At 43.1% G+C, this 27,421-nt stretch overlaps 1 protein-coding gene across 5 annotated transcripts in view; it reads left to right on the top strand.

The window, feature by feature from the left end:
* The window catches only part of LOC123993170 (fibroblast growth factor 12-like), a 138,526-nt gene that overhangs the window by 101,860 nt on the left and 9,245 nt on the right, over positions 1-27,421 (top strand). For 4 of the 5 annotated variants that reach the window (XM_046295029.1, XM_046295030.1, XM_046295027.1 and 1 more), the window contains 2 exons: positions 14,009-14,119; positions 18,375-18,478. In XM_046295029.1, coding sequence (XP_046150985.1) covers positions 14,009-14,119; positions 18,375-18,478 — 215 coding nt within the window. Of the gene's footprint in view, positions 1-10,043; positions 11,148-14,008; positions 14,120-18,374; positions 18,479-27,421 lie in introns of those variants that run through there. The other variant, XM_046295026.1, reaches the window with a different exon arrangement.

Raw genomic sequence — 27,421 nt, forward strand, 5'->3', positions numbered from 1 at the left:
TTCTGTCCCATCACTGTGTATCACACAGAGCCTGTATAGATCATATCTTCTCGGTCTGTATAATAGTCAGAAATAGATTACACGAAGAGAAGCCTACTTTTACATGTTTCATTGATTTCCAGAAACTTTTGATTTTATAAATAGGGTTATTTTAGCCTAGAGTTTGTTAAAGACAGGAGTTATTGGGAAATTGTATCACGCAATCCAGTCTCTTTACAAAGTACCAATTGCTTGTGTGCGAATTAATTAAAATTGTTCCGATTGTTTTCCCACACCCTCGGGTGTAAAACAAAGACACGCCTTATCACCGACTGTTTGCTATGTTTATAAATGATTTGGCAAAATAATAATAATATAATAATAATAATAATAATATATGCCATTTAGCAGACGCTTTTATCCAAAGCGACTTACAGTCATGTGTGCATACATTCTACGTATGGGTGGTCCCGGGAATCGAACCCACTACCCTGGCGTTACAAGCGCCATGCTCTACCAACTGAGCTACAGAAGGACCACAATAATAAACAGATGAATCAAATTCAAATTTTGGAATTACGTTCAGTACAATTAACTCTGAATGGCTCTATTGAGGCAGGAACTATTTGAATTAGTACGTCACTACATTTTCATAATACAGGTGAATGGAAAGGAAATGTATAAGGCAGGGCTACTACTCCTTATAGAAGGGCTGCAGGGCTACTACTCCTTATAGAAGGGCTGCAGGGCTACTACTCCTTATAGAAGGGCTACAGGGCTACTACTCCTTATAGAAGGGCTGCAGGGCTACTACTCCTTATAGAAGGGCTACTACTCCTTATAGAAGGGCTGCAGGGCTACTACTCCTTATAGAAGGGCTGCAGGGCTACTACTCCTTATAGAAGGGCTGCAGGGCTACTACTCCTTATAGAAGGGCTACTACTCCTTATAGAAGGGCTGCAGGGCTACTACTCCTTATAGAAGGGCTACTACTCCTTATAGAAGGGCTGCAGGGCTACTACTCCTTATAGAAGGGCTACAGGGCTACTACTCCTTATAGAAGGGCTACAGGGCTACTACTCCTTATAGAAGAGCTGCAGGGCTACTACTCCTTATAGAAGGGCTACAGGGCTACTACTCCTTATAGAAGGGCTACAGGGCTACTACTCCTTATAGAAGGGCTACAGGACTACTACTCCTTATAGAAGAGCTGCAGGGCTACTACTCCTTACAGAAGAGCTGCAGGGCTACTACTCCTTACAGAAGAGCTGCAGGGCTACTGGTAGCAAACACATTGTTGAGCCCTGGCTCAAAACAAGCTCTTCACCCCAACATGGACAAACAGTCTGGAAGGCTTCCTGTCACTGTAGTCTATGAGGCTTAAGAGATCTGCCTTCTGATCGAAGTGTGCCTGCAAAAAGGTAGAGAGATGGAGAGAGAAAAAGAAAGACCCGTCCAATAAATCTATAGCACACTATCATTTCGGTCCTGAACACCCCCAACCATTGCGCTACAAAGTGTGCCCCCTTACACAAATACAACCTCCCCTCCCCTCCGCCCACATGGCATTCTTCCCTAGGCAACGGTGTCACCAGCAGCCTAGCTGACCCCTGGGACCCGCACGAGTCAGGACCTCTTGGATTGATTGGAATAAAGATTGCTGGTGACTCGCTCTGCTCTTCAAGAGATCAAACAGCTGTCCTCCCTCACACCTGTTCTCCCTGTGTGACGCACGTAGCGCCTAGCTCCGTAACAGCCATTGAGAAGACCTCTCTTTCTAGCTCTCAGAGGGAAGCAAAAAATATATTTTTTAAATGCATTAAAAAAATGATGATACATCATCAATGTGTGCATGAGTGTGTGTGCATGTGTGTGAACGAGACGGGCTGCGGGGATGGGCATAAAATAAGACAGGGTGGGAAACAAAATCAAAAGCAACAAAGGGGAGGAGGAAGACGGGAGTAAGGGAAGGGAGAATGGGGGCTCGTGTGAAAAAGAGAGGTAGTCACTCTCTCTTGTCAGAGCGGCAGCCGCACCCTACGCATCTCTCCGCCTTATTACTAGTAATCTCATCAGGAATTAAACAGTTAAATATTGGAGTAAGATGTAATGATGAAATGCTAAGTACCCCTTTATATGCTGATGATATTATTTTGATGGCAGAAACTGAACAAGACCTGCAGAACATGTTATGATGTGCAGTCAGTTCGTGTAAAAAAATGGAGACCCAGACAAAAACACAGATAGTACCTGTTTTTCTAAAATGCATTAAGAGAAGTGTTTTGGTGAAGACATTCTTGAGTTCAGTAACAATTTTAAATATGTGGTCTTTTTTTAATGAACATATTACCTTTCTATATGGAACATTTGCCCTGTCCGAATCAGCAAGTATAGCTCTTAGGGGAGTTATAGGAAAACAAAAAGACTCAAAGATATTGGTCATGCTATGTGGGCAACTGATATGTCTGACCTTTTCCAACAGTCTGACTGTGAACATCCTGTACAAAAACCAAATTAAGGGAACAAAGAAGACCTCTCCAGTAGGTACCAAAACGTTCAAAGGCCATTTTCTCAAAAGTTATTAGGGCTATCTTCTGTATACCACCCCTAACTTGTCACAGCACAACTGATTGGCTCAAATGCATTAAGAAGGAAAGAAACTCCACAAATGCACTTTTAACAAGGCAAATCTGTTCATTTAAATGCATTCCAGGTGACTAACTCATGAATCTGGTTGAGAGAATGCCAAGATTGTGCTAAGAGTCTTGGTGGTTCCAAACATCTTCCATTTAAGAATGATGGAGGCCACTGTGTCTTGGTTTCATCAGACCAGATAATCTTGTTTCTCATGGTGTGAGAGTCTTTAGGTGTCTTTTGGCATACTCCAAGCTGGCTGTCATGTGTCTTTTACTAAGGAGTGGCTTAGGAAGAATCTTGGTGGTTCCAAACTTCTTCCATTTAAGAATGATGGAGGCCACTTTGTTCTTGGGGACCTTCAAATGCTGCAGAAGTGTTTTGGTACCCTTCCCCAGATCTGTGCATCAACACAATCTTGTCTCTGAGCTCTACGGACAATTCCTTCGTCCTCGTGACTTGTTTTTTTCTGTGATATGCACTGTCAACTGTGGGAACTTTTATCGACAGGTGTGTGCCAATCAAAATCATGTCCAATCAATTGAATTTACCACAGGTGGACTCCAATCAAGTTGTTGAAACATCTCAAGCATGATCAATGGAAACAGGATGCACCTGAGCTCAATTTCGAGTCTCATTGCAAAGGGGCTGAATATTTATGTAAATAAGGTATCTGTTTTTTATTTAAATGTAATATATTTGCAAAAAAATCTAAAAACCTGTTTTCACTTTGTCATTATGGGGTATTGTGTGTAGATTGCTGAGGATAACAAAACATATTTTTTTAGAATAAGGCTGTAATGTAACAAAATGTTGAAAAAGTGAATACTTTCCAAAGGCACTGTATATATATATATATATATATATATATGATTATTTTTAACCTTTATTTAACTAGTCAAGTCAGTTAAGAACAAATTCTTATTTTCAATGACGGCCTAGGAACAGTGGGTTAACTTCCTTGTACAGGGGCAGAACGACAGATTTTTTTCCTTGTCAGCTCAGGGATTCGATCTTGCAACCTCTCGGTTACTAGTCCAACGCTCTAACCACTAGGATACCTGCCGCCCCAATGTATGTACAGTGGGGCAAAAAAGTATTTAGTCAGCCACATGAGAGCGGTCTGTAATTTTCATCATAGGTACACTTCAACTATGACAGACAAATAGAGAAAAAATAATCCAGAAAATCACATTGTAGGATTTTTAATGATTTTATTTGCAAAATATGGTGGAAAGTATTTGGTCAATAACAAAAGTTTCTCAATAAGTTGTTATATACCCTATGTTTGCAATGACAGAGGTCAAACATTTTCAGTAAGTCTTCACAAGGTTTTCACACACTGTTGCTGGTATTTTGGCCCATTCCTCCATGTAGATCTCCTCTAGAGCAGTGATGTTTTGGGGCTGTTGCTGGGCAATACGGACTTTTAACTCCCTCCAAAGATTTTCTATGGGGTTGAGATCTGGAGACTGGCTAGGCCACTCCAGGACCTTGAAATGCTTCTTACGAAGCCACTCCTTCGTTGCCCGGGCGGTGTGTTTGGGATCATTGTCATGCTGAAAGACCCAGCCACGTTTCATCTTCAATGCCCTTGCTGATGGAAGGAGGTTTTCACTCAAAATCTCACGATACATGGCCCCATTCATTCTTTCCTTTACACAGATCAGTCGTCCTGGTCCCTTTGCAGAAAAACAGCCCCAAAGCATGATGTTTCCACCCCCATGCTTCACAGTAGGTATGGTGTTCTTTGGATGCAACTCAGCATTCTTTGTCCTCCAAACACGACGAGTTGAGTTTTTACCAAGAAGTTATTTTGGTTTCATCTGACCATATGACATTCTCCCAATCTTCTTCTGGATCGTCCAAATGCTCTCTAGCAAACTTCAGACGGGCCTGGACATGTACTGGCTTAAGCAGGGGGACACGTCTGGCACTGCAGGATTTGAGTCCCTGGCGGCGTAGTGTGTTACTGATGGTAGACTTTGTTACTTTGGTTCCAGCTCTCTGCAGGTCATTCACTAGGTCCCACCGTGTGGTTCTGGGATTTTTGCTCACCGTTCTTGTGATCATTTTGACCCCACGGGTGAGATCTTGCGTGGAGCCCCAGATCGAGGGAGATTATCAGTGGTCTTGTATGTCTTCCATTTCCTAATAATTGCTCCCACAGTTGATTTCTTCAAACCAAGCTGCTAACCTATTGCAGATTCAGTCTTCCCAGCCTGGTGCAGGTCTACAATTCTGTTTCTGGTGTCCTTTGACAGCTCTTTGGTCTTGGCCATAGTGGAGTTTGGAGTGTGACTGTTTGAGGTTGTGGACAGGTGTCTTTTATACTGATAACAAGTTCAAACAGGTGCCATTAATACAGGTAATGAGTGGAGGACAGAGGAGCCTCTTAAAGAAGAAGTTACAGGTCTGTGAGAGCCAGAAATCTTGCTTGTTTGTAGGTGACCAGATACTTATTTTCCACCATAATTTGCAAATAAATCCATTAAAAATCCTACAATGTGATTTTCTGTTTTTTTTTCTTCTAATTTTGTCTGTCATAGCTGAAGTGTACCTATGATGAAAATTACAGGCCTCATCTTTTTAAGTGGGAGAACTTGCACAGTTGGTGGCTGACTAAATACCTTTTTGAATTCCCATTCAGTCGCTGACCGATAAATCTCCGGTCGTCGGTATTAGGCCTACTGATTGATCAACTTTTACTTGTGACAAAGTCAGCAAAGGATATCACTGCATTTGGAATGCATTTGCAGCCGAAATGGACTCAACCAGAAAAATGATATGACACAACTTAGCCACAACACTCAGTGGGCATGCGTGATGATGTAGCCCAGAGATGAACTCATAATTTTGTATTTTATTTATTATGGATACCCATTAGCTGCTGCCAAGGTAGAATTAAGGCAGTTTATGCCGTTTTAAAACATTACAATACGTTCACAGATTTCACAACACACTGTGTGCCCTCAGGCCACTTCTCCACCACTACCACATATCTACAGTACAAAAACCATGTGTACATGTATGTGTGCATATGTTTGTGTTGCTTCACAGTCCCATAAGGTATATTTTTATCTGTTTTTAAATCAAATTTTGCTGCTTGCATCAGTTACTTGATGTGGAATAGAGTTTCATGTAGTCATGACTCTATGTAGTATTGTGCACCTCCCATAGTCTGTTCTGGACATGGAGTATGTGAAGAGACCTCTGGTGGCATGTCTTGTGTGGTATCCATGGGTGTCTGAGCAGTGCACCAGTAGTTCAAACAGACCGCTTGGTACATTCAACATCTCTCATTAATACAGGTAGTGATGAAGTTAATCTCTCCTCAACTTTCAGCCAGCAAAGATTGACATGCATGTTATTATTAGCTCTCTGTGTACATCCAAGGACCATAGTGGCTCCCAGCTCTGCGTACCCACATCCATACCCACACATTTTTATTTTACTAGGCAAGTCAGTTAAGAACAAATTCTTATTTTCAATGATTGCCTAGGAACTGCCTTGTTCATGGGCAGAACGGCAGAACAAATGACCTTGTCAGCTCGGGGATTTGATCTTGCAACCTTTCGGTCACTAGTCTAACGCTCTAAGCACTAGGCTACCTGCCTCCCCATGTGGTCAGCGCTGGCCCTAAGCAACATTTTGTTGGCCCATCCCCAGTCTTTAATATGATATCTGGTGAGAGTCCCTAACAAAATCAATGGGGGCCCCCTTTCGGTAATTCAACCATGATTACTACAAGTATAAAACACGTTAGCTGACATGGGCTAATTGAATGACTGTCAGTGAAAAACTGCTGATCCACATCCACATTTCGAAATTGACCTTGTGTATTATACTACTCTAACTATCAACAGTAAGTTGAGACCCTGACTGAGTCCCCCCCCTCCCCCCCAAAAAATCCCTGTGCCAAATGGAACAAGACACTTTTAACCCGCATCGGCCCTGAGAGATGCACAGTGAGGAGTATCCTGAGTGAATCATTTCCGCTTGACACGACAGAAGGTTTTGGAGAGAGAGAGAGAGAGAGAGAGAGAGGCCCGCTCGGTGATCCATTTTAGAATAGCATTAGTGTGTGACTTGTTCACGGTGGAGGATTCACTTGCGTGCGTGTCACTTGCTGTAACCTAAAAAAAGCTACACTGGATGGAATTGTCTCAGTTGCTAGAACATGAGAATCACCAAAACACACCACAACTGCACTATCATTCTGGACAAATGAGAGATGGGAATATTAAGTGATCGGCTACGACAAGAGATCGCTCTGTTTATGGAAGTGTCCTCAAGCCATTTCTCAGCATAATGTGGTATAGGATATTCATGAATGATCAGACCATTCTTGCTGATATCATCTGTTTCAATGTGCCTATGGTCATCAATCAAAGCGTGTCGAATGACTTTATTGCCCTCGCCCCCCCCCCCCAAAAGGTACTTAAACGATATCATAACCATCATCGATAAAAGACCTGGCCTACTCACCACATTCTTATCGGCAGACTGAACAGCCTTGGTTTCTCAAATGACTGCCTCGCCTGGTTCACCAACTACTTCTCAGACAGAGTTCAGTATGTCAAATTGGAGGGCCTGTTGCCCGCACCTCTAGCAGTCTCTATGGGGGTGCCACAGGGTTCAATCCGCAGACCGACTCTTTTCTCTGTATACATCAATGATGTCACTCTTGCAGCTGGTGATTCTCTGATCCATCTCTACGCAGATGACACCATTCTGTATACTCCTGGCCCTTCTTTGGACACTGTGTTAACTAACCTCCAGATGAGCTTCAATGCCATACTCTCCTTCCGTGGCCTCCAACTGCTCTTAAATGCTAGTAAAACTAAATGCATGCTCTTCGACCGATCGCTGCCCGCACATGCCGCCCGTCATGCATCACTACTCTGGATGGTTCTGACTTAGAATATGTAGACAACTACAAATACCTAGGTGTCTGGTTAGACTGTAAAATGCAGTCTATCACAGTGCCATCCGTTGTCACCAAAGCCCCATATACTACCCACCACAATGACATGTATGCTCTCGTTGGCTCGCCCTCGCTTCATATTCATCGCCAAACCCACTGGCTCCAGGTCATCTATAAATATTTTCTAGGTAAAGACTTATATATATATATTTTTTTTTCTTTTCTTTTCTTTTTTTCACATTTATTTAACCAGGTAGGCTAGTTGAGAATAAGTTCTCATTTGCAACTGCGACCTGGCCAAGATAAAGCATAGCAGTGTGAACAGACAACACAGAGTTACACATGGAGTAAACAATTAACAAGTCAATAATACAGTAGAAAAAAGGAGAGTCTATATACATTGTGTGCAAAAGGCATGAGGAGGTAGGCGAATAATTACAATTTTGCAGATTAACACTGGAGTGATATATTATCAGATGGTCATGTACAGGTAGAGATATTGGTGTGCAAAAGAGCATAAAATAAAATAAATAAAAACAGTGGGCTAAAAAATGGGTGGGCTATTTACCGATACACTATGTACAGCGGCAGCGATCGGTTAGCTGCTCAGATAGCAGATGTTTGAAGTTGGTGAGGGAGATAAAAGTCTCCAACTTCAGCGATTTTTGCAATTCGTTCCATTCACAGGCAGCAGAGAACGAAAGGCGGCCAAATGAGGTGTTGGCTTTAGGGATGATCAGTGAGATACACCTGCTGGAGCGCGTGTTACGGGTGGGTGTTGCCATCGTGACCAGTGAACTGAGATAAGGCGGAGCTTTACCTAGCATGGGCTTGTAGATGACCTGGAGCCAGTGGGTCTGGCGACGAATATGTAGCGAGGGCCAGCCGACTAGAGCATACAGGTCGCAGTGGTGGGTGGAATAAGGTGCTTTAGTGACAAAACGGATGGCACTGTGATAAACTGCATCCAGTTTGCTGAGTAGAGTGTTGGAAGCAATTTTGTAGATGACATCACCGAAGTCGAGGATCGGTAGGATAGTCAGTTTTACTAGGGTGAGTTTGGCGGCGTGAGTGAAGGAGGCTTTGTTGCGGAATAGAAAGCCAACTCTTGATTTGATTTTCGATTGGAGATGTTTGATATGAGTCTGGAAGGAGAGTTTACAGTCTAGCCAGACACCTAGGTACTTATAGATGTCCACATATTCAAGGTCGGAACCATCCAGGGTGGTGATGCTGGTCAGGCGTGCGGGTGCAGGCAGCTAACGGTTGAAAAGCATGCATTTGGTTATAGCGTTTAAGAGCAGTTGGAGGCCACGGAAGGAGTGTTGTATGGCATGGAAGCTCGTTTGAAGGTTAGATAGCACAGTGTCCAAGGACGGGCCGGAAGTATATAGAATGGTGTCGTCTGCGTAGAGGTGGATCAGGGAATCGCCCGCAGCATGAGAACCCTGTGGCACCCCCATAGAGACTGCAAGAGGACCGGACAGCATGCCCTCCGATTTGACACACTGAACTCTGTCTGCAAAGTAATTGGTGAACCAGGCAAGGCAATCATCCGAAAAACCGAGGCTACTGAGTCTGCTGATAAGATTATGGTGATTGACAGAGTCGAAAGCCTTGGCAAGGTCGATGAAGACGGCTGCACAGTACTGTCTTTTATCGATGGCGGTTATGATATTGTTTAGTACCTTGAGCGTGGCTGAGGTGCACCCGTGACTGGCTCGGAAACCAGACTTTTCTACTGTGTTATTGACTGTACGTTTGTTTATTCCATGTGTAACTCTGTGTTGTTGTTTGTATCCCACTGCTTTGCTGGTTAATGTGCTCAACATCTGCTCTGAATACGAGCTCATGTCTGAAGGAGGGTTAAAAAAACACCCTTTTAAGAACTCTTTTTTTAATTGTATTTTTTATATATATTCACTTTCAATGTCGCAGGTAGCAGCTATAAATGATAACTTGTTCTCAACTAGTCTACCTGGTTAAATAAAGGTGGGGGAAAAAAATGCTAGACCCTCTCTTTTTGAATTAGGTTTACAGTATAAGGTAGAGAGATGCAGTGCCTCGGGACAGCCGGTATCCAGCTGGTTCATGTGTGTGGTAGGTTACAGGTACAGATACAGGCTACTAGCCTAGGGACTAGGTTTGCATTCACCTCGCCCCCAGTCCATAGGCTATATTGCGCGCAGGAAGTATGCCTGGTGCGCGAGATCGGTTTGTGTAATGGAGACCTGCCTTTCTCATAGCCTTAACTGATGATGTTGAATTACGGAATTTATCTGCTGCTGGCGCATCTACTGCCAAGCAGCCCACCATCACTTTCGTTTACAATGCACCAATTCTCTCTAACTCTCTTTCCTCCCTCCTGCTCTTTCTCCCTCCCTCTCTCAACCACACACACACACACACTCGCTACAGCCCGCTTCCTCTCTCTCTCGTTGGTTTCCTTTCCCTCTCTTTCTCTCAGTCTCCGATAATTCCTCATCCGAACCACAATCACGTAGGATTGCATAGAGCGAAAAAGAAAGGCTGTTTGCAAACCAGGCAATGAAGAGTGGACTTCACCGGTTGCTTTGATAGTACTTTTTACCACAGGCTACAAGTGAGATTTGTGCTTCGATTTTTCCCACTGGGCACAGACGTCAATTCATCGACTATTCCACGTTGGTTGAATGTCATTTTAAAGAAATAACGTGGAAACATTGGTTCAACCAGTGTGTTCGAATGATGTCAGTTTAGGATGCTCATTACTTGTCATGACAACATATATTTTCCGACTGTTCTCCAATTTGTTATAACTCTCCGTCTTCCAGAGAACATTGAGGTTTCGAATTTGGATTTTTTTTTTAACCTGCTGCTCGAGTGTCGAGCCCGTAGTAGTCCAAAAGACCATGCCGTCCGCAGGCTGGTGAACAGTGTGTCCGCGTACATGAACAGTGAACTCAGAAAGTTGTGCAATGTCGAGCACTAGAAATTGTCGAGGAGTGAAAACGATGGATAATGAAACTATTTACGGGACATTTTATCAGGATAACTGGGAATAATCTGGACTGGAGATAAAGGAGTACATTTGAGAAATTTGCACAATGTGCTGAATGTAAAATACAAATGTGTTTATTTAGAGATATAGTAGCCTACATATTTGTAAAGACTGCCTTTGCAATATTTCATATGTATATCGATGTTGTTACCGTTATTTAGATCGCAAATATGTTTGATTTCAGCATTCAGCAAGTTCAGTCATTTTATGCACCTTACCTACATATTTATCATCATGGCGCACTTACGCAACCTTATGCATTGGACCAGCCATAATCAGCACCCTCAGCAGTATCTTCACAACATCTCGCTCATAGTAGATGCGGAGACGATTCACGTGGTCTACACTAAGGTTAGTCTACCGGGGAGATGGCGGCGGCGCTCGCCAGCTCCCTGATACGACAGAAACGTCAAGCAAGAGAGGCAAACAGCGAAAAGGTCGCTACTTCGAAACGGCGCACCAGCCCCAACAAAGATCCCCGCTCCTTGTGTGAGAGGCATATATTTACTGTCTTCAACAAAATTCGGTTCTGCAGCGGCAAGAAAAGACCAGTCCGCAGGAAGCCAGGTCAGTGACATCAGAGCAGGGCTGCGTTCAGTACATTAAAACGTAATATAACGTTCAATTTAACGGAAACGGCGCTGTACTGTTACTGTTTAACGTCACTCTTTGCTTCAAGATCACACCCTGCACATCCACTGAGCGGAGCAAACATATCTCAGTCTGTTCAATAATTTACAAGAACGTTTTGGGGAAACGTGTTGTTCAGTTCAAATCATTCCGCAAATTCAGAATTTGCTCAAATTGAGCTGTACGTTTAAAAAAAATGTTTTATACAAAAACCATTATAACAATGATTTTTGTCCAAAGTAACAGTTAGCAAAATCAGGTAAATTGATAAATGCACACTTTGTTTAACCTCAATGTCAACTTGTTTTCACATTGCATTGTTGTTTTAAGCTGTACAGATAATGTATTTGACATGTTTTCATTGTATTTTGAACGCTTTCAGACTGAGCATTTGAAATGTTAGGAGTACTTTGGGGGTCAGGGAAAATGTATGGGAGTAAAAAGTACATATCTTTAGGAATTTAGTGGAGTAAAAATAGAAGTTGTCAAAAATATAAATAGTAATGTAAAGTACAGATACCGAAAAAAGTACAGACTTAAGTAGTACTTCAAATATTTTTTTCTTTACACCACTGAGCATGCCACCATCAGAGTCAATTCAAACTTCTTGTGTGTTCTTATGTTGGCATAATACATCATTTTAAAGAAGTCCATAACTGAACATTGATATACACAGTTGAAGCAACCTCTCTCCCCTCTTCATTTCACCTGGGGGGGACATCCGAGTTTTTAAATCCATGTAGGATACTGGTCAAGTGAGTTACAACAGCAATGCACCAAGGGCTATTTAGTCTGGTTGTCTACAGGTAAATGTTTATTAGTTAGGGGGTTGCTGAACTGAGTGCCCTTAAAACAACAAAAAACATGAAAAAAACACATTTTTCACAAATCACGTGAAAAATGTCACGTGAAAACAAAAAATGCACGGACCAGACATGGTTTTCGGACACATTAAGTTTTATATGGATTTTTAACATGACTCAGACTAGTGGTTTTCCAACATTTCACATGTGATATTCTAAACCAGCATGTGCTTTTGAAACTGGCGGGATTAGATCCCAGGTCTCCCATGGGAGAAGCCAATGTCTTGACCATGCATATTTATTATCAATTTCTCTCAATCTCAGATATTGACTGTTCAATTCAAAATAGGGCTGTCAATTTTTTTTTTTACGTGACTATCATTCATGTGATGACATGCTATTTATCGAATAATTAACTATATTTAATTATTATGTAATTTAAATTAATCATGTAACAATTAACTAATTAGTATCTTGGGGCACCATGGGAAAAGTTTGTTTAATGAGTTACCGTTTCCCGAATTAACTCAATAATTTATCGGAATATCTTGATATCATTACAGTCAATAATTAATAATTTCCTAATTTCAGTCTCATTCTGAATGTCGTTGACCTCGTAAATCTGCACAAACCCTAGCCTAAATCATGAATAAGCGATGCACAAATTGGCTTAATTATTTATTTACTAACTAACTAAATAATCACGCAGAATTACATAAACACACACACTATTGTAGCCTGTTTATTTAATGTAACAAAAACCAATGGACAGCTAACAATAACATAAGCTAAAAATGGCTAGCTAGGATGAAATGGAAGGCTAATAATAGAGTGGATAGCTCAGAAGTAAGAAATAATATTTTTAGGCTATGTAACCTTTTTATAGAAAAAAAGGTTTAAGAATGCAACACATTAACACCTTTTGACATGTGAGGAGAATAACACTATTTCACTCCCACATGTGAATTTACAATGGTTGTGACATTTCTTACATATGAAACTGCAAATGTGATTTTCACGTGATTGTTTTTCAATTCTACTCGTGTGAAAAGGTGTTGTTAACATGTAAACTATAATTTAATACATGCGAAAATATGGTTTCACATATGAAATCTAAGCTCAACATCTGAAAACATACATTTATCATGTGAAAACGTGATTTTCACATGTTGTTGTTGTGCGGGTTCCTCCAGTACTTGAAGTGAAGAAAGGCACACTAATGAACTGGACCAGAGCTATTAGTGTCCAGGGTATGGTGAAGCATTTTTGTTGAAGAATGCTTTATTGATCCACCCATGGGCCAATTCTCACAGTTAGGCTACAAGTTAGGCAGAGATCTGAGAGTATCATATCTGTCACCGATGGATAAGAAGAGGTGGACCACACATTTCTGCATCATATTTAACGTATCTCTCCACCTTTCAGAGTTTCTATCATCCACTGGGTCCACCTCATCATCAGCATTTAACTGGCACACCGACTTGCTCTAAATAGTGCTGTATTTTAGTCTTTTTATGTCTCTTCCTGCATAATTTGGGTGTTAGGCGGCTGTAGTGCCAAGTTTATCTGTCCCATATTGTGTGCACAGTTCATGATCTGGAGGTGGCGTCTTCGACCGTTTATTTTTCAGTTCAGTTTTGACCCACCAACTGAAACCTTTTTATTTTATCTACAAGACTGGGTGATGGTTTATGGTTTTCCACTGATTAGTGTTATGTTGGTATCTGCATGCTCTGAATGCCCTTAGTACAATTAGCTGTTGTTTTCCCTAGTCATTGAAATGGTTACTGGGGGTATGAGGGCATGGCATTCAAGTGTTTTGGTGCCTAAGTGACCTGGGCTGTGGTCATTGCAATGGAAATCTAAAATGAGCTATTCTTATTGGACACATTCAGGTAGTCCCTCCCTGTTTCAGTCCATCTTATTATGTTTGGTGCTTAATAAACACGACCCAAGCAGCTAGCTAACTCTCATCCCCATTGTGTTATATTGCAGAGCCGCAGCTGAAGGGCATTGTGACTCGACTGTTCAGCGAGCAGGGCTTCTACCTGCAGATGAAGCCGGACGGCACTATAAATGGGACCAAGGACGAGAACAGCGACTACAGTGAGTTTATATGACACACATTACAGATCCCAACATGCACAACTCCTATCATACAATCTGAAAGTACAATACACTTTGTCCTGGTGAGGTCACGTGGGTCTGAAAAAATGCCTAGCCCTTATGATGACAAATGCCATTTCATCATGACAGTGTACATGGATGTTGACACACCACAATCTAGAATTCCACAGATATCACCTGTGCAAGCCTCAACACTCAACACACATCCACTCAACGGTCAGGCCAGGAGCATTCCTGTCCATCTGTCTGGTGGGAAGGGGATCTGTCCCCTCCTTGACTTACATGCAGTACCAGCCTAGAGGTGCACATGTTACGTGCATGCGTGCGTGCACACCATGACTTGTGTTCCTTGTGCGTGCACACACACACACTAAAGTGATAGTTTAATAGATGCAGGAGTCACTTGATAGAGTTGAAGTCCAGAGCAAAGTGTTGGCCCTATAAGTCACTTTTATCCAAAGTGACTTACAGTGCTTGCATATATTTTTGTATGGCGGGTGGTCCCACCTATCGAACCCACTATCCTGGCATTGCAAGTGCTGGGCTCTACCAACTGAGCCACAGGGGGCCACTCATCCAACCTGTGTGCTCTTGGAGTGAGTCACAACATGTTGCCAAGGACAGAATGAAGTGGAGGGAGCTCTTTGTTTCTCAATAGAGATGAAGAGTATTAAGTAAGTAGTTAACCTGTGCTCGGTCAATTCACACTACAACTATTTCCCTATCTATGCAGAGTGTGTGTGTTAGCGCTGCAGCACACACTGTATTGCAGGGGCGAGATTACCTACTCTACCTGGCAGTTGTGAAATGGCACAGTAACTCAATTCGCAATTCTTCTGAACAAGAAAATTAATGAAAGGCAAACTTCCTCTTCCCTTCTCCACTGCTGTATCCAGCTGGAGAGAAGAAGAAGAAGAAGGCCTCTCATTGTATCAGAACGAAAATATCATAGCATATGAGTCTCCAGAGCTTCAGGGGAAGGAGAATAGAAGAATTAACAGCTGGCAAGATGTTAAAATTATTTCGTTCACATCTCCTACTCATATTGAAGAGATAGATAGATTAGAGAAGCCAGAAGTAAACCCAATGAGCTCTATCAGAAGAGAGGAGAGGAGAGAAGAATAGAGGAAGAGGAGAGAGGAAAGCTGATAAGACGAGGATGGGAGAGGAGGGGAAAAGAGGAAAAGATGGGTGAAATAGAAGAGAGGAGGAAAACAGGGCTGAGGAGAAGAGAGGCAAGGAAAGAAAAGGAGAGGTTGGAGACGGACCCAAAAACGATCTTGTTTCCAGGCCCAAACTCTTTCAGGGTGGATGGATGGTGGGTACAGTACAGTATGTGTTTTCGTGGATTGAGAGAAGATTAATGCCTGGTGAGCTGTGTAGCCGGAGGGCTCCTTCTTCATACAGGAGCTCAGTTGCACCCACTCATGATGCTGGAGTATTTTTGCATCCCCTCCTTATCCCTTTTGTATTTGTGTCCTTGCGGATTATTTCACCTATCTCTCTCTGTTAAAAAAGTCAAACTTTTTTCTTCCTAGCCCATATCAAAGCATCCCGAAAGGCTTAGTGTTGTTATGTGATCCTTGAATGATCGTCAAAGCTCTTATTTGTGAGTTTTGGCATTATGGAGCTCCAAGGCTGGCGTTAATATGAGATTTATCGGCTGCCCGAATTACCGTACAGTGTTTCTTTTTCTGGGCTTTAGCTCAGAATCCAGGAAGCAGTGGTGAGAAATGCTGCCAGGTCTGAGGATGGTTTTAAGGACATGATATGAAAATCTCGGATTGGTAAATCATTTTTTGAACCTTTAATAAATGATTCGATACATAGCCATTAATTCTTTAAAACATATAATTGATAAATGCCTCATGAGCTTAGTTCAACTGTCAACTTAAATATAAGCTTTCTTAACTCCATTGTTTGTAAACAATGTAATTGTAAACACACACTGTATAGCTTAAAAACATGATTATGGCCTGGACTCTATCCATAGCACAGCACTTTGGACAGCTGACAATTCCGTTTTCAATGGAGGCACATATCATGGGATCATAACAAATACAAAATATCATGATATTATCTTAAGGTGCAAGATTACAGTTAAACATTTACAATTTGTGTAAAACATTTAAAGGATTGTGAGTCTAGTAATTGTTTATTTCCTAAAGTCTAGCAACCCAGTTGCCAGCAGGCATGCCAGCTACAGGTAATTACCAAAATAGGGGAAACACTTGAGTAAATGATGGATACAAAGTACACTGAGTGTACAAAACATGAGGAACACCTTCCTAATACTGAGTTGCACTCCTTTTTGCCCTCAGAACAGCCTCAATTTTGTCAGACATGGACTCTACAAGCTGTCTTCCACAGGGATGCTGGCCCATGTTGGCTCCAGTGTTTCCAGCAGTTGTGTCGAGTTGGCTGGATGTCCTTTGCGAGGTGGACCATTCTTGATACACAGTGTTGCAGCTCTTGACACACTCAAATCGGCGCGCCTGGCATCTACTACCATACCCTGTTCAAAGGCACTTAAATATTTTGTCTTGCCCATTCACCCACTGAATGGCACCCATACACAATCCACATCTCAATGGTCTCAAGGCTTAAAAGTTCTTCTTTAACATGTCTCCTCCCTTCATCTACACTGGATGAAGTGGATTTAAGTGACATCAATAAGAGATCCCAGCTTTCAACTATATTCACCTGGTCAGTCTATGTCATGGAACAAGCAGGTGTTCCTAATGTTTTGTATACTCAGTGTATATTGAAAGCAGGTGCTTCCACACAGGTGTGGTCCCTGAGTTAATTAAGCAATTCACTTCCCATCATGCTTAGGCTTATGTATAAAAATGTTGGGCAGGCCATTATTTTGGCTAGAATGGCCCCATAGGATGACTATTTCCCCATCCAGAGGGCATGATTGGTCATTGAATGGTTTGATGAGCTTGAAAACGATGTAAACCTTATGCCACGGCCCTCTCAGTCACCAGATCTCATCCCAATTGAACACTTGTGGGAGATTCTGGAGCGGCACCTGAGACAGTGTTATCCATCAACAAAATACCAAATGATGGAATTTCTCGTAGAAGAATGGTGTCACATCCCTCCAGACACTTGTAGAATCTATGCCAAGGTGCATTGAAGCTGTTCTGGCTCGCTCTACTAAGACACTTTATGTTGGTGTCTCCCTTTTGGCAGTTACCTGTAGTTAGACAAACTACTATAACTTGATTGATAGCATGACATGACATGCTAGCTAGTTATGAGGTTGGGAGATTGGGAACCTATCTAGCTGGCTAGCTAAAGCCAACTTCATAAAATGGTAGGGGCTAGTATTATCACCGGCAGCTAAAATCAAATCAAACGCTGTGTGTGTGACTCTATACTCTCTCTCCTCCTCCACTGGCCTATGGGCATGACGCCCCTGCACAGAGTACACACACACACACACACACACACACACACACACACACACACACACACACACACACACACACACACACACACACACACACACACACACACACACACACACACACACACACACACACACACACACACACACACACACACACACACACACACACACACACACACACACACACACACACACACATTTGTTCAGTCTCTTTATCCCACACATATACACTCACACTGACTCCACTTCACTCTCCCTCATGCATTTCTTTTGATCCACCCCCATCATGCTTAAACATCCACACGCATGCACAGTCACACGCACACACACATCATTTCTGGGCACTTGCTTCGCTGCTCCCCTGGCCTCTGGTATGCATTACTCTTTTCTGCCTACAAAGGTAATTTGTTGGCCAACCAAAGAGCCTGTCGATTTTCACTGAGTGAAATTCCCCCATACCCCTGAGGTTCTTATTTGATTCGCTTATTACCTTTTCCCTTATTCCCTCAAAGATCCACCATAGACCACTTTCCTTCCACAGCCTACCTTATTCAATACAATGACTGGTTTTCTAAACAGTCAACACTCTTCCCAAATGTGAAAGTCACAGTGCTGTGATGTTGCTCTACTGCTGTACTGTATTTAAATAGTAAGGTGGGTAGGAATAAACTGTGACCTTTATTATACCTGTGTTCGTTCTCCCTTATCCCTTCCTGTCTTTCTGTCTCTCTTTCTCTGTCTCTTTCTCCATTTATCTCTTCATGTATTTCTCTTTTTTCCTCCCCCTGTCTCTCTCTTCCTCTTCTCTCTCCTCAGCTCTGTTTAACCTCATCCCAGTGGGGCTGAGGGTGGTAGCCATCCAGGGGGTGAAGGCCGGCCTCTACGCAGCCATGAATGGAGAGGGCTTCCTCTACACCTCAGTAAGTCCTGCCTCTGCTACTCTAAAACTTGACTGACTCCGAGTGTGTTTTTTGTGTGTGTGATTATATTCTAGATATATTCAAACTTGTTCTAGAAAAACTCTTTAGTAACTGGTACTTTTGTTGTACTGGATAATACGTACTTAGTACTGTGGACCAAGTCAGTTTAGATTCCCTGTAGGTCTGCATTTGAACAGGTCTGCATTTGTTTGTCTCAAATGGCACCCTATTCCCTACATACACTAAGAAAAAAGGGTTCCAAAAGCGTTTTGAGTCTGTTCCAGGTATAACCCTCTCCAAAAGGGGTTCTTCAAACGGTTCTCCTATGGGGACAGCCAAATAACCCTTTTTGGTTCTAGATAGCACCCATAGGGCTCTGGTCGAAAGTAGTGCACTGTATAGGGATGCAACCTTTGTCTCTTCGGTTATTTATGGATAATAGCTATTTAGTGTCTGCCTCAGTGAAGTCCTATTCTCTTTCCATCCCTCATTTCTATCCGTTCCCTCCTCTTCTTCCTCTTCTTCTTCCTTCCTTTCCATCCCTCCTCTTCTCATGTTCCCTATTTCTCTACCTCCGTTACCTTTTCTACCTCCCGTCCGGTGATATATAATCCTCTCTTCAGGTCCCACATTCATCAAGTGTCCCAGAGTAGGAATGCTGATCTATGATCAGTTTTGCTTTTAGATCATAAGGAGTCAGATTATTATGGACAGGGAGAACCTGATCCTAGATCAGCACTCCTACTCTGAGATGCTTGATAAATACTGGCCCATATTTTCCCAGTTTGTTTTTGGGTCATCCTCTGAGAAATAGTACAGTACACACACATAACAACCACTCTCCAAACGCAGATTTTATGAATGCTCTCTGACCATAATACACTCACTGCGTAATACACTCACTAAACAGATGTTTCCTACATGTTTGGAAAATACCATTACCCCCCTTATTTTGGAGCACTATATTGTATCTTGGGACCATGCTTATAGAGAGGGGAGGGGGGTACTTCTTGGGTATTCCTCTGGCCAATATCAACAGCAGATTTCAAAGGGGAAGGACAAATCCTTATATAATGGAATTGCAGAGGTTAGAGCCATTCGTTTGTTTGACATCCCAACATAAAGCACAGTCTCGCTACACTCTTAGAAAAAAGGGTTCCAAAAGGGTTCTTAGGCTGTCCCCATAAGAGAACCCTTTTTGGTTCCATGTAGAACCCTCTGTGTAAAGGGTTCTACATGGAACCATAAGGGTTCTGCCTGGAACCAAAAAGTGTTCTTCAATGGTGCTCTGGGGACAGCCGAAGAACCCTTTTAGGTTCTAGATAGCACCTTCTAAGAGTGTACAACAGGCCTCTTAGCAGTTATATCTCTGTGTGGCTCTTAGAGAAGGGAAGAGTGGGGCCACTGACGTTGTATGTCGCTGTGCTGTGGGTCCATCCCTAATAAGTTGTTGATGCCTCCATCTATGAAAGTTTAAAATGCAATTCTTGATTTTCTATATGCAGAGAAGGGGGGTGGGGGGGTTCTTTCATTGTCAACAAGCAACCATTATTTTATGATCAAACCACTGTCATTGGTCTACTCCACCGTCAGTGTTTTCTCAGATCAAGGTCAGACATGTTTTTTTGAGTTGCCCACGATGGGAATTTTATAAATACCCGACACATCTTAGTCAAATCTTCAAATGAATCAATGTTAAAACTTACTTGACTGTCTTGCATAATTTTTGGGAGCAGTACTATCACTATCAAAACTTTCCACAGCCCCAGTCATCTCCCCACCTCACCAATAGGCCGAAACCCATTAATGCACTACGCCAGGGATGATCAACTACGCCAGGGATCATCAACTAGATTCAGCCGCGGGACAATTTTTTCTTGAGCGGATGGTCAGGGGGCCGGAACATAAATACAATGATGATCTGTGCCTTGACTTGTTAAATTTCATCACTGAAAATGTATGTTCACATAAACTCAGCAAAAAAAGAAATGCCCCTTTGTCAGGATCCTGTCTTTCAAAGATAAATCATAAAAATCCAAATAACTTCACAGATATTCATTGTAAAGGGTTTAAACATGGTTTCCTATGCTTGTTCAATGAACCATAAACAATTAATGAACATGCACCTGTGGAACGGTCATTAAGACACTAACAGCTTACAGACGGTAGGCAATTAAGGTCACAGTTATGAAAACTTAGGACACTAAAGAGGCCTTTCTACGGACTCTGAAAAACACCAAATTAAATATGCCCAGGCCCCTGCTCATCTGCGTGAACGTGCCTTAGGCATGCTGCAAGGAGGCATGAGGACTGCAGATGTGGCCAGTGCAATACCTTTCAATGTCCGTACTGTGAGACTCCTAAGACAGAGCTACAGGAAGACAGGATGGACAGCTGATCGTCCTCGCAGTGGCAGACCACATGTAACAACACCTGCACATGATCGGTACATCTGAACTTCACACCTGCGGGACAGGTACAGGATGGCAACAACAACTGCCGAGTTACACCAGGAACGCACAATCCCTTCATCAGTGTCAGACTGTCCGCAATAGGCTGAGAGAGGCTGGACTGAGGGCTTGTATGCCTGTTGTTAGGCAGGTCCTCACCAGACATCACCGGCAGCAATGTCGCCTATGGGCACAAACCCACCATCGCTGGACCAGACAGGTCAGGCAAAAAGTGCTCTTCACTGACGGGTTGCGATTTTGTCTCACCAGGGGCGCGTTTATCGTCGAAGGAATGAGCGTTACACCGAGGCCTGTACTCTAGAGCGGGATCAATTTGGAGGTGGAGGCTCCGTCATGGTCTGGGGCGGTGTGTCACAGCATCATCGGACTGAGCTTGTTGTCATTGCAGGCAATCTCAACGCTGTGTGTTACAGGGAAGACATCCTCCTTCCTCACGTGGTACCCTTCCTGCAGGCTCATCCTGACATGACCCTCCAGCATGACAATACCACCATCCATACTGCTCGTTCTGTGCGTGATTTCCTGCAAGACAGGAATGTCAGTGTTCTGTCATGGCCAGCGAAGAGCCCGGATCTCAATCCCATTGAGCACGTCTGGGACCTGTTGGATCGGAGGGTGAGGGCTAGGGCCATTCCCCCCAGAAATGTCTGTGAACTTGCAGATGCCTTGGTGAAAGACAACATTTCACAGCAATAACTGGCAAATCTGGTGCAGTCCATGAGGAGGAGATGCACTGCAGTACTTAATGCTTCTGGTGGCCACACCAGACTGTTACTTTTGATTTTGAGCCCCCCTTTGTTCAGGGACACATTATTCCATTTCTGTTAGTCACATGTCTGTGGATCTTGTTCAGTTTATGTCTGTTGTTGAATCTTATGTTCATACAAATGTTTACACATGTTAAGTTTGCTGAAAATAAACACAGTTGACAGTGAGAGGACGTTTCTTTTTTTGCTGAGTTTACATAGGTTGACCAAAACAGTACAAACATCTTCTGAGCATGACTCCTAATCTTTGGAAAGATTTGTTCATCAAGAGATGTATAGTACCTCGTCAGTGAAATTGTTTTGAATAGTTCTCCAATCACTGCATCAGACTGAAGATGGATAAGCCCAAGTTGCAGGTCAGCGGGAGCGTTATCCACATTGACAGTGAAGGAGAGGAAACCAACAGCATGTCATTCCAACACTTTGAAAATCCTTAAAATGATGAGAAAAATCACCGTTCAAAGCACGCAGCAGCGAAGTATACCTCTCCTGCTGGTCATCTGATAGGGAACAGACTAGTAGAGTCAGAAGGTAAGTGAGATTGTTGGCTTCTACTTGGCAGGTCAAAGGAGTAGTAAGTTTCCCTTAAAGGCTTTGACAAGGATGTACATCTGATGTGCAAAAAAGCCCTTCCCTTGTAGTTTGGAATTCAGTTCATTCATGAGGGCTATCATGTCCATGGTGAAGGCAAAATCAGCCAACCATTCTTTATCATGCAGGTGAGGGAAATCCACATATTTTCCTCAACAATCTCCAACTTCAGATCCCACACCCTTCTAAGCACTTTCCCCAAACTCAGCCATCTCATGTATGTGGGGTAGGGGAGATCTGTAAGACCCGACTCTGTCTCTTCCAACAGTGAGACAAACTGCCTGTGGTTTAAAGATTTTGCTCTTATGAAGTTTACTACTTTAGTGGCTGTAGCCACAGCATGGCTCATTTTCAGAACACAGTTACAGAGCACCTCCTGAAGAATAATGCAATGCAGGAAAATCATTTTCTGATCTGGATTCAGCTCAGCTACTTGATCTTGTATATCCTTTTCAAAAGGCTTATGTTTTTTCCTGTCAAGTTTGGGCACCCATCAGTGGTCACACTGAATAACTTTTCAACACTCAGTCCCAGCTTTGCCACACACTTATTGACCTCTGTAGTTTCAAAGTCTCGGGTTATGCCTTGTAAGAATATCAACACCCGCGCCGTGTCACGGGCATCACTGCTCTCATCCAGGGCCAAGGACAAATAGATGAAATCCTTTACCTTGTCTTTCAATTATTCTCTGCAATATTCTCAACACGCCGTGTACCTGTTCATCTTGACAGGGAAACATTTTGAAACAGCTCTTTCTTGTCAGGGCAAAGTATTGCGGCAGGGTCAATTAAACGATCTTTAATGAATTCGCCCTCAGCGAATAGCTTGCTATGTTTAGCAATTTTGTGGGACAGTACATAGCTAGCTCTCGCAATTCCATCGTTTTCTGAATGCAGTTTTGTGAAAAGTCCTTATTGCTTTTGCAACTGAGAAAGCAACTCTTTCGATGCACTTGCCCTCTGCTCAGAAGACATATTCCTATATTTCTCTGCATGCTTCATCTGGAAGTGTCGGGACAAGTTGTACTCTTTCAAGACAGCGATGCTCTCTTTGCACACTAAGCACACAGCTTTCCCTGATACCTCAATAAAGAAATATTTCGATGTCCATTCTTGCTGGAACACCCTACATTCATCGTCTACTTTCCTTTTCTTTGAATATGTGGAAAACTAATTTTTGAGCAATTTCTTGCTAGCTACTATTTGTAACTGTGACATGTGTGTCAGACTGTCAGTCACTGTCTGTCCTCGTGCAGTTGTTATTATACGTGCCTTCAAAATAAATGTCCCACAAGTGGTGGGAGTTAAATCATTACCCATTTACATTACATTTAAGTCATTTAGCAGACGCTCTTATCCAGAGCGACTTACAAATTGGTGCATTCACCTTATGACATCCAGTGGGACAGTCACTTAACAATAGTGCATCTAAAACTTAGGGGGGGGGTGGGGTGAGAGGGATTACTTAACCTATCCTAGGTATTCCTTAAAGAGGTGGGGTTTCAGGTGTCTCCGGAAGGTGGTGATTGACTCCGCTGTCCTGGCGTCGTGAGGGAGCTTGTTCCACCATTGGGGGGGCCAGGGCAGCGAACAGTTTTGACTGGGCTGAGCGGGAGCTGTACTTCCTCAGTGGTAGGGAGGTGAGCAGGCCAGAGGTGGATGAACGCAGTGCCCTTGTTTGGGTGTAGGGCCTGATCAGAGCCTGGAGGTACTGAGGTGCCGTTCCCCTCACAGCTCCGTAGGCAAGCACCATGGTCTTGTAGCGGATGCGAGCTTCAACTGGAAGCCAGTGGAGAGAACGGAGGAGCGGGGTGACGTGAGAGAACTTGGGAAGGTTGAACACCAGACGGGCTGCGGCGTTCTGGATGAGTTGAAGGGGTTTAATGGCACAGGCAGGGAGCCCAGCCAACAGCGAGTTGCAGTAATCCAGACGGGAGATGACAAGTGCCTGGATTAGGACCTGCGCCGCTTCCTGTGTGAGGCAGGGTCGTACTCTGCGGATGTTGTAGAGCATGAACCTACAGGAACGGGCCACCGCTTTGATGTTAGTTGAGAACGACAGGGTGTTGTCCAGGATCATGCCAAGGTTCTTGGCGCTCTGGGAGGAGGACACAATGGAGTTGTCAACCGTGATGGCGAGATCATGGAACGGGCAGTCCTTCCCCGGGAGGAAGAGCAGCTCCGTCTTGCCGAGGTTCAGCTTGAGGTGGTGATCCGTCATCCACACTGATATGTCTGCCAGACATGCAGAGATGCGATTCGCCACCTGGTCATCAGAAGGGGGAAAGGAGAAGATTAATTGTGTGTCGTCTGCATAGCAATGATAAGAGAGACCATGTGAGGTTATGACAGAGCCAAGTGACTTGGTGTATAGCGAGAATAGGAGAGGGCCAAGAACAGAGCCCTGGGGGACACCAGTGGTGAGAGCGCGTGGTGAGGAGACAGATTCTCGCCATGCCACCTGGTAGGAGCGACCTGTCAGGTAGGACGCAATCCAAGCGTGGGCCGCGCCGGAGATGCCCAACTCGGAGAGGGTGGAGAGGAGGATCTGATGGTTCACGGTATCGAAGGCAGCCGATAGATCTAGAAGGATGAGAGCAGAGGAGAGAGAGTTAGCTTTAGCAGTGCGGAGCGCCTCCGTGACACAGAGGAGAGCAGTCTCAGTTGAATGACTAGTCTTGAAACCTGACTGATTTGGATCAAGAAGGTCATTCAGAGAGAGATAGCGGGAGAGCTGGCCAAGGACGGCACGTTCAAGAGTTTTGGAGAGAAAAGAAAGAAGGGATACTGGTCTGTAATTGTTGACATCGGAGGGATCGAGTGTAGGTTTTTTCAGAAGGGGTGCAACTCTCGCTCTCTTGAAGACGGAAGGGACGTAGCCAACGGTCAGGGATGAGTTGATGAGCGAGGTGAGGTAAGGTAAGGGAGAAGGTCTCCGGAAATGGTCTGGAGAAGAGAGGAGGGGATAGGGTCAAGGAGGTGAGTATTCATTGGGCCTTTAAAACTTTACTTTTTCAAATTCTTTGTGATATGAGCATGATTCCGTGGGCCGTATTGAATCAGGTCGCGGGCCGCATATGGCCCCCGGGCCGGCCTTTGCCCAGGCCTGGTCTAGCAGGTTGACGTTTGTCATGAATCTTGCCCTGGAAGCATAACTGACTGATTTTCACTAGATGGGCCAGCTGCAATTCATGATTCTTATTTTTGCTATTTGGTCTTAATTTAAGGTTAGGGTTACGCATTAAGGTTAAGGTTAGGGTTAGGTTTAGATTTTATGACTTTATGGCTGTGCCAGCTAGTGACCACTCTGCAGAATCTCTAGGTCAAGATTCATGACAATAAATGTTTATCCTGCATTTATCTATGGGGAACAGGGTTCACGTGTTATGCTCGACCTGCTCAGTTCTCCACCACAAAACACCAGAAAATGGCCAAAAAGAGTATAGAACCAGCTCACCTGCTTTTACTCTGTGATTTTAATATTAGATGTTCCATGTTTCTTTTGTAAAAAAATATTTTTAAAGGAATATTTAAACCAAATCGAAATAAGAGTTCAGTTCACACTTTTGTCAAATAATTCTCTATGTGGACTATATGAAAGTGCACTAATATACCAGGATTTTAAAATGGAGTGTTGGTGCACAATTTCTACTTAAAATATCAAACGGTTGCAAAAGACACTCTTTTAGTGGAATGACCCAGGAACCAAAAGAAAAAAGTGTGATCGTGGGTACCGATCCTGTTGATTGCTGTCTAGCTTGTTATACTGAGGTGTTGTTTGTCGGGGTGTTCGTTTTTTTGTCGTTTTACTTCATCAAGATCTGTGTCTGATGAAAATAACCTTTTTTTGCTACAGTTTCCTACCGCTACGTTTGCATTATATAAGGTCATAAGTGTGACAGTGTTATCAGGAGGATGAGACATTTGTTGCTGTAGTTGATGATGATGGTTGGTGATGAGAGTGTAATAAGGAGGCTCTGGCTGCGATTCCCTCCTCCATTTTAGAAATCGATCAATGGCAACCATGACGGGTAAACAGTGAAAGATTGATGTCCTCTAATCTTGATAGTACGGGTATCTCAGCACAATAAAGTGAGTGGCCTCCAGTTTTGAGGTGTACTGGGTAATTTATCTTCCTGCTTCAATAATAATGTTTACTGTTATCAACCATTTATTTTGCATCATTCTTTAATTTCTGTAAAATAAAAACATATATAGTATTTGGAGCTAGCACAGAATATTTGATTCTGTCTTCTGAGATGAATTCCATTGTATTCTATTTTTTCCAGAACAGGGACTGAGATATTATGTCATAAAATACTCCCTCTTATTGGAGAGACTCGTGACCAATGACTCCAGCCAACTGATCTGATTCTATAGCCTGCATTGTATCTCTCATCTGACCTTCTCCTGGCTCAGCCTTGGCTCCCGTATTAGCCTAGCTGTCTATATAGAGTGGTCTCCCTATTGATTTACTAAGCCTTAATCTGCTAACGTGGCTGTGGAGCGGGATTGGAGAAGGGGGAGCATCTCCCCGTCCCCCAAATCCAGTGAGATGTGTTGGGTGGAGAGCTGTCTTCAGCTTGCCCTGCGCTGCTTGGAACTGAGCCTTATTACTTGGTCAGTGTTCTTCTTTGGTATAAAGTGAGCTTGGTAACACAACCTGCAAGTATAATGCTTCAACTCAAAATAACTGGTATTTACTCAGGAATTATAAGGGGGAGCCATACATGATTAGCAGAAGTGAATGTTAACATTGGAAGCAGCCTAAGGCGGGCAATCTGGGTTATTAAACCTTAGAGGAAGAACTGCTTTCATTGTAGGAGATAGAGATATAAAGAAGTAAAATGTTTGGATTGGATATAATAAGTTCATTAGAAATAGACAATCAGTGTAGCCTCCTCAGAGGAAGGTGAATTTCAGATTTTTTTTATAGTGAAACAAAAAATTATCCTTTTTAGATAAAATTATACTAAATATATTCACGTCACCAAATAATTGATTAAAACATACTGTTTTGCAATGAAGGTCTACAGTAGCCTCAACAGCACTCTGGGGTAGCACCATGGTGTAGCCCGGAGAACAGCTAGTTTCTGTCCTCCTCTGGGTACATTG

This window comes from Oncorhynchus gorbuscha, linkage group LG13, assembly GCF_021184085.1.
Source record: "Oncorhynchus gorbuscha isolate QuinsamMale2020 ecotype Even-year linkage group LG13, OgorEven_v1.0, whole genome shotgun sequence".
Classification (NCBI taxonomy): domain Eukaryota; kingdom Metazoa; phylum Chordata; class Actinopteri; order Salmoniformes; family Salmonidae; genus Oncorhynchus; species Oncorhynchus gorbuscha.